This window comes from Schistocerca americana, chromosome 2 (assembly GCF_021461395.2).
Source record: "Schistocerca americana isolate TAMUIC-IGC-003095 chromosome 2, iqSchAmer2.1, whole genome shotgun sequence".
Classification (NCBI taxonomy): Eukaryota; Metazoa; Arthropoda; class Insecta; order Orthoptera; family Acrididae; genus Schistocerca; species Schistocerca americana.
This window is the reverse complement of record NC_060120.1, coordinates 177687925-177703315: the sequence shown is the minus strand read 5'-3', so window position 1 is coordinate 177703315 and position 15391 is coordinate 177687925. Positions and strand designations below refer to the sequence as shown.

Genomic DNA, 15391 nt, shown 5'->3' with positions numbered 1-15391 from the left:
AAGCTGAGCTGCAGTCACAGGTAAGCTAAAATATGCTAACAAAACTCGCACTCTAAATTTGTGCTCGTGTAACCTAAATATTGTAGCCAGCTACTGAACTTTGAAATTAAAGCAGTGAAATCTAATTATATTATTTTAATGCTGGCGTTTGAATTTCAACGACACTCGGGTTCATTTCGGAAAAGGAAGGAACCCTGCTTGGCAATGCAATTGGGACAATGAGCAACAAAGGTTCATGCTAAGTTGCTGTAATTTTGCGAGGCAAATGGAACAATTTGAAAAGCTGAGGTCTGCCATACAGTTCTGAAACTTTACGTGCTTTTAGTCTTCCTTGTTGGTTGATTGAAGGTTTGAAGCCGTCGATCGAGGAGGTGGCGACAGTCACTCATTGTCGGCCGTCGCTGTTGCAGAAGCTGGATGTTGGCGCGCCTTCTTCTCGACACGGTCACCAGGCGAAACGGGCTCTTGATGTGCGCCAGCTAATGCTTCCCGTCCGCGACACCATGTCAGAAACTATCATCGCGAGTCGAGCGCAATTACATGCTGCCAAACCCCGAAAGCGCGGCAACTCGCGGGAGCGTCACACAACACACCTGCTCCACTCGCTACTCCCGCCAGACTCTCTCTGCCCGCGCTCCACGCGGCAGAGTTAACACTACCAAAGATCCTACACCCTTTGATTCTTCACACGACCCATCGATGTAATCGTTCGATAGCAGTTTTCCCTAGGCAAGACCCAGCGTAAAAATACAAATAATATTTACGAAACAAACCAATTATACATCGACATGAGTGCATAAATATATATATACAAACAGTAAAACAATTACAATATATAAAGAGACAGAAATGTCATATCTTGAGGTAACAAAACAAGGAAAAATAATAATAGTACAATAGATGGAAATAGGAGGATATGCATTTCCGGCGTTACACACTCTCTGTCAAACACTGAAGTGTGAATTGCAGAGTAATCATGTAGCTGTAGATGTAGATTTATTGCGAGTCATTGTTACCAATCTGTAGTGCATCTGAAGATGAACTTCGTGTCTTAAGGGTGGAATAATGAAATGGCATTACAGGTGCGCAAGTGTTTTACTTCCGACGAGGTTTTTCAGGACATGGTGTAATCCTGGATTCACTACGTTGACCAAGGTAACTTGAGGAAATTAAACAGATATTTCATTTCTAGGGTTCCGTACATGAATCTGTAAAAAGAAAGCCCTTATAGAATCACTTTGTTGTCCATCTGTTAAGACCTCTCTTTTTCAGGGACGGGTAGAAATGACAAGTTGAAATTCATCTCACACTGAGGCCTACAGTCTCTTGACGGTGTAAAATATTAAAGCAGCTAAGTCAATGCCGTCAAAAAATATGGGCATTTATGTCACATATCTTGATACAAACTCACTCATCAAAACCTATACTATACTTTCCGTTGACCTATAATCACGAAATTTTGTAGGAAACAATGTTTCACATTAAAAGTAAGGGCAAAAATCCGAAAATTGTTTATTTGTAATTACACTACTGGCCATTAAAATTGCTACACGAAGAAGAAATACAAATGATAAACGGGTATTCATTGGACAAATATATTATACTAGAACTAACATGTGATTACATTTTCAGGCAATTTGGGTGCATAGATCCTGAGAAATAAGTACCCAGAACAGCCACCTCTAGCCGTAATAAGGCCTTGATACGCCTGGGCATTGAGTCAAACAGATCTTGGATGGCATGTACAGGTACAGCTGCCCATGCAGCTTCAACATGATACCACAGTTCATCACAGTTCAGTTCATCACATCACAGTTCATCGCATCTTGGGTGCGACGTCATTAGCGAGTGACTACGTGTGAGATCGCTCTCTAAGTTTTTATATATTTTTAGGTTTCAGATACATATTTTAACGGTTTTTGTGATAATATTTACTATATACAGGGTGTTTCAAAAATGACCGGTATATTTGAAACGGCAATAAAAACTAAACGAGCAGCGATAGAAATACACCGTTTGTTGCAATATGCTTGGGACAATAGTACATTTTCAGGCAGACAAACTTTCGAAATTACAGTAGTTACCATTTTCAACAACAGATGGCGCTGCGGTCTGGGAAACTCTATAGTACGATATTTTCCACATATCCACCATGCGTAGCAATAATATGGCGTAGTCTCTGAATGAAATTACCCGAAACCTTTGACAACGTGTCTGGCGGAATGGCTTCACATGCAGATGAGATGTACTGCTTCAGCTGTTCAATTGTTTCTGGATTCTGGCGGTACACCTGGTCTTTCAAGTGTCCCCACAGAAAGAAGTCACAGGGGTTCATGTCTGGCGAATAGGGAGGCCAATCCACGCCGCCTCCTGTATGTTTCGGATAGCCCAAAGCAATCACACGATCATCGAAATATTCATTCAGGAAATTAAAGACGTCGGCCGCGCGATGTGGCCGGGCACCATCTTGCATAAACCACGAGGTGTTCGCAGTGTCGTCTAAGGCAGTTTTTACCGCCACAAATTCACGAAGAATGTCCAGATAGCGTGATGCAGTAATCGTTTCGGATCTGAAAAATGGGTCAATGATTCCTTTGGATGAAATGGCGGCCCAGACCAGTACTTTTTGAGGATGCAGGGACGATGGGACTGCAACATGGGGCTTTTCGGTTCCCCATATGCGCCAGTTCTGTTTATTGACGAAGCCATCCAGGTAAAAATAAGCTTCGTCAGTAAACCAAATGCTGCCCACATGCATATCGCCGTCATCAATCCTGTGCACTATATCGTTAGCGAATGTCTCTCGTGCAGCAATGGTGGCGGCGCTGAGGGGTTGCCGCGTTTGAATTTTGTATGGATAGAGGTGTAAACTCTGGCGCATGAGACGATACATGGACGTTGGCGTCATTTGGACCGCAGCTGCAACACGGCGAACGGAAACCCGAGGCCGCTGTTGGATCACCTGCTGCACTAGCTGCGCGTTGCCCTCTGTGGTTGCCGTACGCGGTCGCCCTACCTTTCCAGCACGTTCATCCGTCACGTTCCCAGTCCATTGAAATTTTTCAAACAGATCCTTTATTGTATCGCTTTTCGGTCCTTTGGTTACATTAAACCTCCGTTGAAAACTTCGTCTTGTTGCAACAACACTGTGTTCTAGGCGGTGGAATTCCAGCACCAGAAAAATCCTCTGTTCTAAGGAATAAACCATGTTGTCTACAGCACACTTGCACGTTGTGAACAGCACACGCTTACAGCAGAAAGACGACGTACAGAATGGCGCACCCACAGACTGCGTTGTCTTCTATATCTTTCACATCACTTGCAGCGCCATCTGTTGTTGAAAATTGTAGCTACTGTAATTTCGAAGGTTTGTCCGCCTGAAAATGTACTGTTGTCCCAAGCATATTGCAACAAACGGTGTATTTCTATCGCTGCTCGTTTAGGTTTTATTGCCGTTTCAAATATACCGGTCATTTTTGAAACACCCTGTAAGTGACTTATTAGTGGTTTCTTCCTTCACCTCTGCCTCTCTTGTGGTGTGACGTGATATTTGTGAGTGTTTCGTATCGGGCAACGTAACCTCTTACCTGTTTTTACATTCCGCGCTGCCAGTTGCAGCTGTATCGGTGCATCGAAAGCTAAGTACTAATTAATTGTTTGTGTATAGTGGTTTATTTAGGAACTTTAGTAGTCTTCAACCGGTGTTTGGTGTGTTTTCTGGTGAAATAATTTGAGAAGAACCATTTGGGAACTGTTTTCAGCTTCGTTACTGTGTCATTAGACGTTTGAGCCTCTTTCTGTATTAGTCTTTTGTTATATTCACATTTGTTGTGTATTAATACTGTTAATAATAGTAGTTACTTCCCTTGTAGAGTAAGTTTGTGATTATTGTAGTTAGGTTTTTAACATCTTCTTATTGTAGTAGCGGAACTTAGAAAAAGTAAAATTTTACCATGAGTGAGAAGTGTGGGCTTTGCCGTAGGTTCGTGAGTAGTGGATTGCGGTGTGAGAGTTGTTCGAAGTATTTTCACTGAGTGGAATGCAGTGGGGAAGCCAGTGGGCATTCTGGTGAGATCCTCTCCTGGAACTGCAGGTTATGTAGCAAGAGTAAGTTGATAGAGGAGCAGGAGCGTAAGATCTGTGCCCTTCAGGTGCAGTTGAAAAACGCATGGGAGGAGCTAGATAGGCTGAGGAGGGAGAAGGGGGTTGGGGAATGGGAGCTGGCTGTTGGCAAGAGACCTGCGAGGAGAAGAAGATTTTCAGATAGTTTTACTATTGGTGTTTACAATACGTATGACCAACTGTCAGAGTCTAGTGGAGAGGAATCTCTAGTAGCTGTAGATGTAGGAAGTATGCAGCAGACCTCAGTAGTTACGGTGGCTAGAACAGATGCAAAGTCGAAGAGGAAGAATAAGACTCTGCTGTTAGGTAGTTCTCATGGCAGAGGTGTAGGCCAGAAGTTGCAGGAAGTGCTGGGGAGTATCAGGTCACCAGCATTGTGAAGCCTAATGCAGGATTGGCTCAGGTGACTGTTATCATAGGGGGGTTACGTAGGGATTTTACTAAAGAGGATCAGGTAGTGATAGTGGGTGGGGCTGGTAATAGTATTGATAAGGATGGGGAGTATGGCATAGATGGTGACCTGGAAAAGATAGCCACTCAGACTGGCAACACGAATGTGCATTTCGTGGAACTGTTTCAGCATCACGATCGACCTCAGCTTAATACAGCCGTCAGGCGTAATAACATGAGACTTGGGGGTGCGCTGATGACAGAAAGCATGGGTCACATTTCAGTGGTGTCGGCGGAGTCTATCAGCAGGACGGGTTTCATTAGACATGGCCTGCACCTCAACAGGTATGGGAGGGGAGGTTGGCAAAGCTTATAGGTGACAGCATAGGTGGGGTTGGTGGGATCACTCATGGGAAAATTCCTGCACTAGTGGGTGTTAGAGCTGCACCTTTTTTAGACTGAAGTCAGCTGTTAGGTATTCCTGCTTAAGGGAACTCTCTCTAACAAAGGAACCACTTTTGACCAAGCTTAGGTATCCGAGTAATGAGGGAATTAGTATATTTCATCAAAATATACAAGGTATTAGAGATAAAGTTAGTGAATTGCTTATAGATCTTGACTCTGAAATTATTGGTATATCTGAACACTTCTTAAATAAGGAGATAATTCAGAGGCTTCCTTTACCAGGATACAGGTTGGCTGGCAGCTTTTCGAGGAGCTCTTTGCGGTGTGGGGTAGTAGCCATGTATGTGAAAAACGGCATCCCATTTGAATCAATTGATGTTTCAAAGTACTGTACTGAAAAGATGTTTGAATGTTGTGCAGGTGTGGTTAAATTTAATGGAGCTAAGCTTCTAACTGTCGTTATTTATAGATCCCCAGACTCTGATTTCACAACATTTTTGCGAAAGCTAGAGGAGGTTCTTGGTCTCTTTATAGAAAATACAAAAAGTTAGTTATATGTGGTGACTTCAATATTAATTGTATAAGTGACTGTGCAAGGAAGAGGATGATGGTAGACCTCCTTAATTCATATAATCTTATGCAAACCGTATTCTTTCCAACGAGAGTGCAAGGGAACAATAGAACAACCATAGACAACATTTTTGTTCATTCCTCATTACTAGAAGGGCATTCTGTTAGCAAAAAGGTGAATGGCCTTTCAGATCATGATGCACAAATTTTAACTCTAAAAGATTTTTGTGCTGCAACACGTGTTAAATATAGTCATCAGCCGTTTAGGAAAGCTGATCCAGTTGCTGTAGAGACCTTTGTAAATATTATCAAGGAACAAGAGTGGCAAGATGTTTATAGCGCTGATACAGTAGACGATAAATATAATGCTTTTCTCAAGACTTTTCTCGTGCTCTTTGAAAGTTGCTTTCCGTTAGAACGTTCAAAACAGGGTACTAGCACAAACAGGCAGCCTGGATGGCTGACTAGAGGGATAAGAATATCTTGTAGAACGAAGTGGCAATTATATCAAAACGTTAGAAACAGTCAAAATCTAAATGCAGCAGCCCATTACAAACAGTATTGTAAGGGCTTAAAAATGTTATTAGGAAGGCAAAAAGTATGTGGTATGCAGACAGAATAGCTAAGTCTCAGGATAAAATTAAAATCATATGGTCAGTCGTAAAGGAAGTGGGTGGTCTGCAGAGACAGGTCGAGGATATAGAATCAGTGCTTAGTGGGAATGTCCGTGTTACTGATAAGTCGCATATATGTACAGTATTTAATAATCACTTTCTGAATACAGCAGGTGAACTAAATAGAAACCTAGTCCCAACAGGGAATCATATAGCGCTCTTAGAAAAAAGTGTTCCGAGACTGTTATCTGAAATGCTCCTCCATGATACTGACAAGAGGGAGATTGAGTTAATAATTAAATCACTAAAGACTAAGAACTCTCATGCATATGATGGGGTATCTGACAGAATACTGAAGTATTGTTCTATGTATGTTAGCCCAGTACTTAGCCATATCTGTAACTTTTCCTTTAGGAGTGGTCAGTTTCCTGACCGATTAAAGTACTCGGTAGTGAAGCCATTTTATAATAAGGGAGACATTGATAATGTTGACAATTTTAGACCTATTTCTATGCCATCGGTGTTTGCTAAAGTTATCGAGAAGGTTGTATATACAAGGTTACTGGAGCATTTAAATTCACATAATTTGCTGTCAAATGTTCAGTTTGGTTTTAGAAATGGTTTAACAACTGCAAATGCTATATTCTCTTTTATCTGTGAGGTTTTGAACGGATTAAAAAAAAGGTTGTGAACGCTAGGTGTTTTCTTTGATTTTACGAAGGCTTTTGACTGTGTTGACCACAAACTATTACTACAGAAGTTGGACCATTATGGAGTAAGGGGTGTAGCTTACAATTGGTTCGCCTCTTACTTTAAGAATAGGAAGCAGAAGGTAATTCTCCGCAATATTGAGAGTGGTAGTGATGTTCAGTCCTAATGGGGCACTGTTAAGTGGGGCGTTCCCCAAGGGTCAGTGCTGGGGCCACTGCTGTTTCGTTTCTTATTTATATAAATGATATGCCTTCTAGTATTACAGGTGATTCAAAAATATTTCTGTTTGCTGATGACACCAGCTTGGTAGTGAAGGATCTTGTGTGTAATATTGAAACAGTATCAAATAATGTAGTTCATGAAATAAGTTCGTGGCTTGTGGAAAATAATTTGATGCTAAATCACAGTAAGACTCAGTTTTTATAGTTTCTAGCTCACAATTCAACAAGAACCGATATTTTGATCAGACAGAATGGGCGTATTATAAGTGAGACGGAACAGTTCAAGTTCCTAGGCGCTCGGATAGATAGTAAGCTGTTGTGGAAAGCCCATGTCCAGGATCTTGTTCAGAAACTAAATGCTGCTTTATTTATCATTAGAACAGTATCTGAAATAAGTGACACTTCAACACGAAAAGTAGTCTACTTCGCATATTTTCATACGCTTATGTCATATGGTATTATTTTTTGGGGTAATTCTTGTGCTTCAAAAAGGGTATTTTTGGCTCAAAAACGGGCTGTTCGGGCTATATGGGGTGTTAAGTTCGAGAACCTCTTGTCGACCCCTATTCAGTAGTCTGGGAATTCTGACATTGCCCTCACGGTATATATTTTCTTTAATGTCGTTTGTTGTTAACAATATTAGCCTATTCCCAAGAGTTAGCAGCCTTCACTCAGTTAATACTAGGCAGAAGTCCAATCTGCATGTGGAATGCACTTCCTTGACTCTTGCGCAGAAAGGAGTGCAGTATTCTGCTGCATCCATTTTCAATAAGCTACCACAAGAACTCAAAAATCTTAGCAGTAGCCCAAACTCTTTTAAGTCTAAACTGAAGAGTTTTCTCATGGCTCACTCCTTCTATTCTGTCGAGGAGCTCCTGGAAGAGCTAAAAAATTAAGCAAAATCCAGTGTTACATTGTTGATTTTCTTTATTTAAACTTACGACTTGTCACCTGAATATGTTTTTTATATATTTCATTTTATCTGTTTCTAATATCGTGTTATAATTTCATGTATTGACTCATTCCATGACCATGGAGATTAATCCTTAATTTGGTCCCACGGAACAATAAATACATAAATAAATAAATCAAGAGTAGTGACTGGCGTATTGTGATGAGCCAGTTGCTCGCCCACCATTGACCAGACGTGTTCAGTTGGTGAGAGATCTGGAGAATGTGCTCGCCAGGGCAACAGTCGAACATTTTCTGTATCCCGAAAGGCCCGTACAGGACCTGTAACACGCGGTCGTGCATTATCCTGCTTAAATGTAGGGTTTCGCAGGGATCGAATGAAGGGTAGAGCCACGGGTCGTAACACATCTGAAATGTAACGTCCACTGTTCAACGTGCCGTCAATGCGAACAAGAGGTGACCGAGACGTGTAAGCAATGGCACCCCATACTATCACGCCGGGTGATACGCCAGTATGGCGATGACGAATACACGCTTCCAATGTGCGTTCACCGCGATGTCGCCAAACATGGATGTGACCATCATTATGCTGTAAACAGAACCTGGATTCATCCGAAAAGATGACTTTTTGCCATTCGTGCACCCAGGTTTGTCGTTGAGTACACCATCGCAGGCGCTCCTGTCTGTGATACAGCGTCAAGGGTAACCGCAGCCATGGTCTTCGAGCTGATAGTCCATGCTGCTGCAAACGTCGTCTAACCGTTCGTGCAGATGGTTGTTGTCTTGCAAACGTCCCCATCTCTTGACTCAGGGATCGAGGTGCGGCTGCACCATCCGTTACAGCCATGCGGATAAAATGCTGTCATCTCGACTGCTAGTGATACGAGACCGTTGGGATCCAGCACGGCGTTCCGTATTACCCTCCTGAACCCACCGATTCCATATTCTGCTAACAGTCATTGGATCTCGACCAACGCGAGCATGTCTCGATACGCGATACGATAAACCGCAATCGCGACAGGCTACAATCCGACCTTTATCAAAGTCGGAAACGTGATGGTGCGCATTTCTCCTCCTTACACGAGGCACCCAACAACGTTTCGGCAGGCAACGCCGGTCAACTGCTGTTTGTGTATGAGAAATCGTTTGGAAACTTCCCTCATGTCAGCACGTTGTAGGTGTCGCCACCGGCGGCAACCTTGTGTGAATGCTCTGAAAAGCTAATCATTTGCATATCACAGCATCTTCTTCCTGTCTGTTAAATTTCGCGTCTGTAGCACGTCATCTTCGTTGTGTAGCAATTTTAATGGCCAGTAGTGTAAATCACATGAAAAAAAAAATACTTTTTGACATTTGTTATCCCACTGACCGTCTGTTATGACCCCTTCTCCTCAGGAATGGATAAACATATCATTTTACAATTTAGGGTCCGTGATACCTCGGCAATGTAAAAACAAACTTAAGCTTCTAAGTCAACGCAGTCTGAAGATACGGCCATTTATGTCGCATATTTTCATACTTACAAACTCTCTCATTAAAACCTGTAGGGTACTTCCCGTTGGTACAAAATCATGAAATTTGGAAGAAGCAAGGCTTCGCTGTAAAAGGAAAGGAAAAAAAATTCAGAAAAAAATGTTAATTTGTAATTAGACACGAAATTTTTTTGTCATTCGTTATCCGACTTCAAACAGAAATTAAAGCATTCTAGAAGCCCTGGAATTCCCAATACCGATATCTTTCCGATACGAATGTCAATAACAGACAAAAATAGTCAAGATTCTCGATTTGCGAGATGGATGAACTGTCTGCATATGTAATTACGTTTGTACAGAATCCTTAGAGCCGAGTCCTTCTTGAACATGGGCAATTATTATTTTTTTATTTACTAGTCTTCTAGCGCCTTTAGAGCGCTCGTGATCATCGTCTCTGCGGCAGACGTCCCTTGCTGTCTGCCTCATGGAGTCTGATCATGATCGTAATTACGTTTGTACAGAATCCTTAGAGCCCGAGTCCTTCTTGAACATGGGCAATTGTTTTTTATTTACTAGTCTTCTAACGCCTTTAGAGCGCTCGTGATCTTCGTCTATGCGTCAGACGTCCCCTACTATCTGCCTCATGGAGTCTGATCATGATCAGATCAACAGTTTTCCTCATTAGTTCACCTGTCTGGTACCTATTCATTTCCAAATACTTGTTCCACTTCTTACTTTTTATTAAAAATGAAACTCCTCCAGCTGTACTTAAGATTTCATATTTATTTGGCTACTATTTTCGACGTTGCGTCAACGCCATCTTCAGACCCGTACACTTTGACGACATCAACTGTGTGTGGCTGAGTACTAGAAGTCCGCGGTGAGACCAGTACTCCACATGGATGGCGAGCGGTAACTACCACGTATTGGTCTCACCACGGACTTCTAGTACTCACAAGGGAACCTCCCCATCGCACCCCCCTCAGATTTAGTTATAAGTTGGCACAGTGGATAGGCCTTGAAAAACTGAACACAGATCAATTGAGAAAACAGGAAGAAGTTGTGTGGAACTGTGAAAAAATAAGCGAAATATACAAACTGAGTAGTTCATGGCGACATAGGCAACATTTAGGACAGTGGGACCGCAGTAGCGCCGTGGTCTCGTGGTAACGTGAGCAGCTGCGGAACGAAAGGTCCTTGGTTCAAATCTTCCATCGAGTGAAAACTTTAATTTTTTATTTTCAGTTTATGTGACAAACTCTTATGTTTTCATCACTTTTTTGGGAGTGATTATCACATCCACAAGAAAACCTAAATCGGGCAAGGTAGAAGAATCTTTTTACCCATTCGCCAAGTGTACAAGTTAGGTGGGTCGACAACATATTCCTGTCATATGACGCACATGCCGTCACCAGTGTCGTATAGAATGTATCAGATGTGTTTTCCTGTGGAGGAATCGGTTGACCTATGACCTTGCGATCAAATGTTTTCGGTTCCGATTGGAGAGGCACGTCCTTTTGTCTACTAATCGCACGGTTTTGCGATGCGGTCGCAAAACACAGACACTAGACTTATTACAGTGAACAGAGACGTCAATGAACGAACGGACAGATAATAACTATGCAAAAATAAAGAAAGTAAAATTTTCACTAGTGGGAAGACTTGCACCAAGGACCTCTCCTTCTTCAGCTGCTCACGTTACCAAGGGATCACGGCGCTCCTAAGCTCACGTTCTCCTTTATGTTGCCTATGTGGCCAAGACTGATGACCAGTTTGTATATTTTGCTTATTTTTTCACAGTTCCACACAACTTCTTCCTGTTTTCTCAATTGATATGTGTTCAGTTTTTCAAGGCCTATCCACTGTGCCAAGTAATAACTAAATCTGAGGGGGGTGCGATGGGGAGGTTCCCTTGTCAGCCACACACAATTGATATCATCAAAGTGTACAGGCTAGATGGCGTTGACGCAACGTCGAAACTAGCAGCCAAATAAATATGAAATCTTAAGTACAGCTGGAGGAGTTCCATTTTTAATAAAAATTATACCTGATCTCTCACCATCATCCAATGTAAATATGGATGTACGCAGATGTTCCACTTCTGTCTCGCTTCTTCTAATAGGGTTTTCCACAAACTTTTGTGTTCACCAATTTGTCCTACTGTCTCTTCATATTCCACTTAATCTGTTCAATTACGCTAGCGATTGTAAAGATCGCACCGGCAAGAAGAACACAACTGACTGAAATTGACTTAATACTACATATTAGGTACATGAAATCATACGAATAATTATAATTATAAAAGGCTATATGAGCCCTGACTTCGAAAATTCAGTGTGGTTAGCAGTCTACAGTATGATGCAACCAGGACTTGGCCGTCCACAAGCTAGGCCACTAACTCACACCTCTGTGGTGGTGCACTGCACAGAGGTAAACACTTTAAATCCAGGCGATAGAAGAAATTTTTGCTACTAGTGTTTGGCCGGCGAGGGGAGGAGAGGTAGAAAATGCATTCGACATTCTTAGGTGCTGCAATATGTTCTAAATCCTCAGAAAAATAGATGTAAGCTATAGGGAAAGACGGGCATTATACAATGAGCAACAACTTTTGCAATCAGAATAACTGCTAATTTTGAGGATGTAGAAATTAGCAAGCTAACATACTTTGCATACTTTCTCTCTCTGATGTCATGCAGAATAATATTTTGGGGTAACTGAACACTTAGGCAAAAAGTATTCATTGCTCACAAGCAAGTGGTTAGAATAATGTGTGGGGCTCACAGTCGTACATCTTGTAGGCATTTCTACAAAAGATTAGGAATTCGTACAACAGCCTCTCAGTACATTTACTCAGTAATAGAATTTGTTCTCAAGTACATGGACCAGTTTAAAAACAACAGGGACATTCATGATTATAACACCAGAAGAAAGAAAGAGTTACACTGTTCTCTACTTAACCTATCTTTGGCACAGAAAGGGGTAAAATATGCTGCTGTAAAACTTCTCGATAAATTACCAGGTGAAATAAAATGTCTGACAGCCATTAGTAACAGTTTTAAAAATAAATTGAAATCATGTCCTTGACAACTCCTTCTATACCATAGATGAATTCTTGAATGGGTATAAATAAATCTCTTTGTGTGATATATGCATTTTGTGCCATTTGAGGGAATGGGGTAGGTAATAAATATTTTAAGCCTTTAAAATAATTAAAAAACCTTGACTCAGGTTTGCATTTCTTATGCACTTGACACGTTCCACATCATAAAGGTTTCCATGAGATTGATCAATGGAATATGTAACTAACTAACTGACTTCCTTTCAGTGCTGTAATTTCATGGAGAAGTGATAGTTCCAGATGGTGCTGTTGTTGGATCAAATGCTCTGTTGACTGCGTATCTCACCATGATAATATGTCCAGAATTTATGTCGAATGTCTTTACAATAATCAAACGCTGTTTCGGTGTTCGTGATTCTGTTCAAACTAAGACATTGTTGAGTGACCTATAGTATTTTCAGAGCTACAATACAGCAACATTACAAGGAGACTCATATATATCACATGATTAAACCACAGGAGACGAACTTTTTCTAACACGTATTGTGCGACACCTTGTACCTTTGTAATTGTTCTGTCCTTCGTTATTCTTTTCTGTGGATGAAGACATGTGATTGAGTTCCGAATGTTAATGTTGGCAGGCTCTGTTCTGACGGTACTGCTGCTGTGCCGGGTGCTGAAACTGGAGGACTCGCTGATCGGCCTCGTGTCCTGCCTCACACAGTTCGTCGCCAGCCTGCTCTACCTGGTGGTCAGCCGCAGCTGGGAGATGTACCTGGGTCAGTAGGCCTCTTACTCCACCTTGCGTGAGGGATGGACACACTGTATTAATAAACATTTCGAAAAAAAATCAAGCTGCGACCATGAAACCTGGTGATGGTCAGTTCTCCTCTTCGTATTTCCCTTCAGTGCGACACATTCTCCCTATGACGGACGCCTTGACGGAGAGCTTGTAGAAACCTCGATTTTGGCTGTTTAGGTAATGCTCCACCTAGCAAATAACCTCGTCCTCGATTTGAAATTGTCTAGCACGTAATGGTTCCTTCATCCAAAGAAAGTGGAAGAAGTTACTGATTGCTATCTCAGGAGAATTCGATGGGCGAGACAAATTTTGGAAGCCAAAATAAGCTGCGTGCGCTTTAGGGAGCCTATATAATTAATTTTTCTCCTCTCTTACTATTACGTTTTACTGATTATACATTGACGGAAAAAAGTCACAATACCGCAAAATACTTCGGGAATACATTTATCTAGGTAACATGTTTAAGTGACTGACGTTGCAAGACCACAGGTTAACATATGAGCGAGATAAGGAATTTCAAATGTGAAATGCTTGTACATTAATGAAACCATGCAAAAGTCCATGCATTGTGTTCTACAGGTGCCGGATGACAGCTTGTGGGATGGTTCCATGCCTACTGCACTTGGTCGGTCAATACACGGACAGTTACACTACTGGCCATTAAAATTGCTACACCAAGAAGAATTTCAGATAATAAACGGATATTCATTGGACAAATATATTATACTAGAACTGACATGTGATTACATTTTCACGCAATTTCGGTGCATAGATCCTCAGAAATCAGCACCCAGAACAACCACCGCTGGCCATAATAACGGCCTTGATATGCCTGGCCATTGAGTCAAACAGACCTTGGATTGCGTATACAGGTACAGCTGCCCATGCAGCTTCAACACGATACCACAGTTCATCATGAGTAGTGACTGGCGTATTGTGACGAGCCAGTTGCTCGGCCACCATTGACCAGACGTCTTCAATTGCTGAGAGATCTGGAGAATGTGCTGGCCAGGGCAGCAGTCCAACATTTTCCGTATCCACAAACGCCCGTACAAGACGTGCAACATGCGGTCGTGCATTATCCTGCTGAAATGTAGCGTTTCGCTGGGATCAAATGAAGGGTAGAGCCACGGGTCGTAACACATCTGAAATGTAACGTCCACTGTTCAAAGTGCCGTCAATGCGAACAAGAGGTGACCGAGACGTGTAACCAATGGCACCCCATACCATCATGCCAGGTGATACGCCAGCATGGCGATGACGAATACACGCTTCCAATGTGCGTTCACCGCGATGTCGCCAAACACGGATGCGGCCATCATGATACTGTAAACACAACTGGATTCATCCGAAAAAATGACGTTTTGCCATTCGTGCACCCAGGTTCGTCGTTGAGTACACCATCGCAGGCGCTCCTGTCTGTGATGCAGCGTCAAGGGTAACCGCAGCCATGGTCTCCGAGCTAATAGTCCATGCTGCTGCAAACGTCATCGAACTGTTCATGCAGATGGTTGTTGTCTTGCAAACGACCCCATTCTGTTGACTCAGGGATCGAGACGTGGCTGCACGATCCGTTACAGCCGTGCAGATAAGATGCCTGTCATCTCGACTGCTAGTGATACGAGGCCGTTGGGATCTAGCACGGCGTGCCGCATTACCCTCCTGAACCCACCGATTTCATATTCTGCTAACAGTCATTGGATCTCGACCAACGCGAGCATGTCTCGATACGCGATACGATAAACCGCAATCGCGATAGGCTACAATCCGACCTTTATCAAAGTTGGAAACGTGATGGTACGCATTTCTCCTCCTTACACGAGGCATCACAACGACGTTTCACCAGGCAACGCCGGTCAACTGCTGTTTGTGTATGAGAAATCGGTTTGAAACTTTCCTCATGTCAGCACGATGTAGGTGTTGCCACCGGCGCCAACCTTGTGTGAATGCTCTGAAAAGCTAATCATTTGCATATCACAGCATCTTCTTCCTGTAGGTTAAATTTCGCGTGTGTAGCACGTCATCTTCGTGGTGTAGCAATTTTAATGGCCAGTAGTGTAATACTGCTTGTGGATGACGCTGGAGTTGTACGATGATGTCCCATGTATGCTCGA

At 42.4% G+C, this 15391-nt stretch overlaps 1 protein-coding gene across 1 annotated transcript in view; it reads left to right on the top strand.

Moving 5' to 3' along the window:
* Positions 1-15391, top strand: part of LOC124596237 — a 214157-nt gene that overhangs the window by 156165 nt on the left and 42601 nt on the right. Inside the window, exon 6 of the mRNA XM_047135301.1 lies at positions 13117-13254. Coding sequence (XP_046991257.1) covers positions 13117-13254 — 138 coding nt within the window. The remainder of the gene's footprint in view (positions 1-13116; positions 13255-15391) is intronic.